Here is a 4,912-nt window from a genome sequence, read left to right as displayed (position 1 = left end):
TTTCTGAAGAAGAAAATCACATTGGAGGTAGATAAGGTAGGGGGAAGTGTTTACTGGAGAATTTAACATACTGTAATCGTTCGCAAGGTAAGCTGTATGGTGCCTATTTTCTACAATTACACATGACTAAATGATAAACATTTATCAGGACTTTGAGGTCTAACAAATTTGAGCTCCTCAGAACAAAGAAAACAACAAAGTTGTATCAATAACAGTTATTAAATGTTCACTCTTTTGGTGTAGCCTGCTTCAGTTGAAACCAAAGCACAAACTTGTTCAATATTGGGACAGTGGAGATGCTTTCTCCTTTTACTCTATACTTAGAAAGTTTGGCTTTGAAATCAAACACTCAATATGGCATTAAAGATCCTCAAAATTGAATTTGATGTTATTAATGTACACACGGGTTTCAGCATTTAGAAGAAGGAATCATTTTCATAGCCCCCCTACTTTAGGGCACCAAAGGTATTGGGACCTTATGCTTGACAGGTGTTGCAGGTTAGTCTGTTGTATTTCATCACATCTTTTGTGCAGTTATAAGAGAGGTGTTAATCTTGATTCGCCACTTGGTATCTGTCGATATGAGTCTTCAAAATAAAAGTGCTTCAATGAATACCAGTTAAAACAATAATACAAAGGCAAAAATAATGACATTTCATGATGAAATGTCAGCAGACTTTAGCCTAACCTTTGGTCCTCACAGAAAAATCAGCTAAATCAACAATTCTACACATTGTATGATTTTAGCTGTAATCATAAATTACAAGTATGTAGCATGGATCTATTTATTCTACGTATATTGATCAACATCAGTAAGTCTTTTAAAGCCTAACAGTTATTTCAGAGTTTTGTTTCGTTGCCTCTCAATAGCATTTTGTGTGGCTCCTTGCTACTTCATGGTAGCCTTTTAATTAAACCATTATCTAATATATATATACAGAAATATATATATATATATATACACTCACCTAAGGGATTATTAGGAACACCTGTTCAATTTTTCATTAATGCAATTATCTAATCAACCAATCACATGGCAGTTGCTTCAATGCATTTAGGGGTGTGGTCCAGGTCAAGACAATCTCCTGAACTCCAAACTGAATGTCAGAATGGGAAAGAAAGGTGATTTAGCAATTTTGAGCGTGGCATGGTTGTTGGTGCCAGACGGGCCGGTCTGAGTATTTCACAATCTGATCAGTTACTGGGATTTTCACGCACAACCATTTCTAGGGTTTACAAAGAATGGTGTGAAAAGGGAAAAACATCCAGTATGCGGCAGTCCTGTGGGCGAAAATGCCTTGTTGATGCTAGAGGTCAGAGGAGAATGGCCCGACTGATTCAAGCTTATAGAAGAGCAACTTTGACTGAAATAACCACTCGTTACAACTGAGGTATGCAGCAACGCATTTGTGAAGCCACAACACGCACAACCTTGAGGTGGATGGGCTACAACAGCAGAAGACCCCACCGGGTACCACTCATCTCCACTACAAATAGGAAAAAGAGGCTACAATTTGCACGAGCTCACCAAAATTGAAGAATGTTTCCTGGTCTGATGAGTCTCGATTTCTGTTGAGACATTCAGATGGTAGAGTCAGAATTTGGCGTAAACAAAATGAGATCATGGATCCATCATGCCTTGTTACCACTGTGCAGGCTGCTGGTGGTGGTGTAATGGTGTGGGGGATGTTTTCTTGGCACACTTTAGGCTCCTTAGTGCCAATTGGGCATTGTTTAAATGCCACGGCCTACCTGAGCATTGTTTCTGACCATGTCCATCCCTTTATGACCACCATGTACCCATCCTCTGATGGCTACTTCCAGCAGGATAATGCACCATGTCACAAAGCTTGAATCATTTCAAATTGGATTCTTGAACATGACAATGAGTTCACTGTACTGAAATGGCCCCCACAGTCACCAGATCTCAACCCAATAGAGCATCTTTGGGATGTGGTGGAACGGGAGCTTCGTGCCCTGGATGTGCATCCCACAAATCTCCATCAACTGCAAGATGCTATCCTATCAATATGGGCCAACATTTCTAAATAATGCTTTCAGCACCTTGTTGAATCAATGCCACGTAGAATTAAGGCAGTTCTGAAGGCAAAAGGGGGTCAAACACAGTATTAATATGGTGTTCCTAATAATCCTTTAGGTGAGTGTATATAAGTATATATATATATATTAGATAATGTATCTATCAGGTTATGGTTAGGAAAATGTTTAGGGATTAGGATTAGCTAAAGTGCACCAGGGACACAGGAAGCAGACACAAAAAGCGGTCTTGAGTAGCAACAAATCAGCCCCTTGATTATAACCAATGGTAGGAGACAACATCAAACACTGGTGTACAAGGAAGGCATTTCCTTCCAACAAGTATTTCACACAAATGTCAACAAGATGTTGCAGTTGGTGAGGAGCAACATCAAAAATGCCCAGGCTAATACAGTCAAAGGTTCATGATCTTCGATCACATGGTTGTTGAAAATGTCAGGCTGACATTCTTCTACTGCCTGTCTGAATCTAGAGGGGACACTTATGAAAAGGATTCTGCAGATTTTAAACCCACTGAACAAATTGTACTATATTGACGAAGCCATGTGATTCCATATCTTCACTTGCTGACATTTGCAGTAAATGTGGCTGATTTAGGGGTACAAACCCCAATAACCCCTTCAAAGCACTCAACCTTGCGGGACTTAATGAAGGTAGGATCAAGTGATTGCATTGGATTGCAAGGATCTGCTATTAAATGTCCAGGTACATGTGAACACAGTCCATAACTGTATGGGGGCAGTAAATTGTATATTATAAATCCCAGTGAAACTGTCTCAGGTCTTCCAAAGTGCGTTGTGTGTTGAGTGTAGGGGTCAATTGGGGATTGGGCTTGGGGTTTTTTCAAAGATATTTACCATAGAGATGGGAATAACTGGAAGAAAATATTTCATCATCTCCATTTTAACCAGGTCATCAGGATGGATCAGCTGATGAATTATACAGAAAAAGACTTGATAGTCCTGGGACAAGCTAGTATTAGTTACTCATAAAACACAAACCATACAAGTTCCTCTCCCTGTAATTTCTCTCTGTAGGTGTTCTGGTCAAATTAGCCAGAGGTCTAACTATTCTGAGCAGAACAATCCTTCAGTTGAGATTCAGTCCTTGCTAATGGGGCCTAATCTCTGTGTGCAGGAACGAGAGACGATGGGCGACGTGGAGAAGGGAAAGAAGCTGTTTATCCAGACTTGTTCCCATTGCCACACTCTGGAGGAGGGGGGGGGGCACAAGCTCGGTCCTAACCTCTGGGGCCTGTTTGGCCGGAAGACAGGGCAGTCGCCTGGATACAACTACACAGATGCCAATGTTGACAAGGGTAAGGGTCAGCGTGCGTGGACGGCCCCTTCTCACTGTCATACGGCTGTCATAGAGAACTGTCTCTCATGTAGGGGAGCCGAACGGAGTATTCAGAGGAAGAGCACCCGTGAGTGATGGTGATTACAGTGGAGTAACAGTACATCTTTACTGTTCCTCATAGTCCGCCTGTAACTCATGGCTGGGACAGATGCATAAACACACAGACGTGTGTAAGAGCATCTACATACCAAATACCTGCCTTCGCATCACGTTCTCCTCCTCTCCTCTCTCTGTCTTAGGTATTGTCTGGGAGGAGAAGACACTGATGGTGTATCTAAGGAACCCTACAAAGTATATACCTGGTACAAGGATAATTTGTGCTGGTATCAGAAAGAAGAAAGAGAGAGAGGACCTGATATCCTATTTAAGGGAAGCTACTTTGTAGACACACGTGCACACTTCCACACGCACGCACACACAACTCTGCCTCTCTCTAAACACTGTACACACCTGTCGCTCACTATAGTCTCCACAAACGTATACACTAACACCCTCTTTGTTAGATACTTTGTGCACACAGCTGTTACCATTCACATGCTGTACATCAAAACTCTGACAGCCACACACAAACATACAGCGTACATTACATGTTAGTGACGCTACAGTCATTTATTTTGTCTTTTCACTGAACGTTTATTTGTGTTTTATTTATTTTTTTTATCTTGGAAAATATTTGTTACAGTTTGTACTCTTTTCGTTTTTGTTTTGCTCTCTCTATTAGCTAATTCGTTATTGTTCTTTTATTACTGTTTAGGAGACAGAAAACTGTGAACATACTGTACTGTACATAATGTATTTTTTGTCAGATTTAAATGCAAAAGCCTTACTCTTTCTCAGGCACTTAGGGTTGATTCTAAAAGCGTAACATTCTATGAAAACCTACATTATGGAGACCTCAATCACAGTTCCTTAGCATTCCTAACTGTAACATTTTATTTTGTTGTATTCCAAACAAGTCCTTTATATTTGTGAAATTATGGTATTATGTTTACATATTTATCTTTTAAAACAGATTTTATCCATAAAGGTTGTTACTTGTTTTTCATTTTGGTTTTCTCTTGTTGATGTTCTGGTTTAAAACATATTTTCAAAAATCTTGAGTTAGAAATGAATGGCAACTCAGGTACAGTCCCTGGAATAATCATGTAAGCTGCAGGAAATCCAGATGACCAACAGAGGGCACCATTTCACCATAGATGAGAGTAGATCCATCTAGCACAGACCTGGGCAAGATAAGGCCTCAAGGCCGGATCCGGCCCGTTGAGTCATTCTTTCCGGCCCGCGATACATCCAAAACTTTTAAAATAATACAAAATAAAAAATACCTGACGAGGTCCGCAGATTACGTTACTTCATTTACTGTTGCATATTTATTTATTTTCAAATTAAAAGTCCCCTGGCACTTCCAGTAATAAGTATAGCAGTATCATACTGTCTGTTTAAAATACCTTTAAGTTGAAACAAGGTATTTGCGTTGCTATGATACGTAGGGACC

The 4,912-nt window shown here is 40.1% G+C and overlaps 1 protein-coding gene across 2 annotated transcripts; it reads left to right on the top strand.

The window, feature by feature from the left end:
* Positions 1-4,367, top strand: LOC105023666 (cytochrome c iso-1/iso-2). Of its 2 annotated transcripts, none has more exons than XM_010893052.3 (3): positions 1-36; positions 3,196-3,376; positions 3,657-4,367. In XM_010893052.3, exons 2-3 carry the CDS (start codon positions 3,208-3,210, stop codon positions 3,800-3,802), a joined length of 315 nt encoding a protein of 104 aa, XP_010891354.1. In that variant the 5' UTR covers positions 1-36; positions 3,196-3,207; the 3' UTR covers positions 3,803-4,367. The 2 variants fall into 2 exon arrangements, with proteins under 2 accessions (XP_010891354.1, XP_010891353.1); XM_010893051.3 differs by having other exon boundaries at positions 9-87.
* The last annotated feature ends 545 nt before the right edge of the window (positions 4,368-4,912 follow it).

The sequence above is a fragment of the Esox lucius genome, chromosome 10 (genome assembly GCF_011004845.1).
Source record: "Esox lucius isolate fEsoLuc1 chromosome 10, fEsoLuc1.pri, whole genome shotgun sequence".
NCBI lineage: Eukaryota > Metazoa > Chordata > Actinopteri > Esociformes > Esocidae > Esox > Esox lucius.
This window is presented reverse-complemented; position numbering and strand designations above follow the sequence as displayed.

What these genes read in the sequence shown, in the direction of transcription:
- LOC105023666 (XM_010893052.3), top strand. Translation starts at nt 3,208, where the DNA reads ATGGGCGACGTGGAGAAGGGAAAGAAGCTGTTTATCCAGACTTGTTCC. An exon ending in AGATGCCAATGTTGACAAGG is followed by an intron (nt 3,377 to 3,656) that starts GTAAGGGTCAGC and finishes TCTCTGTCTTAG; the next exon opens with GTATTGTCTGGGAGGAGAAG.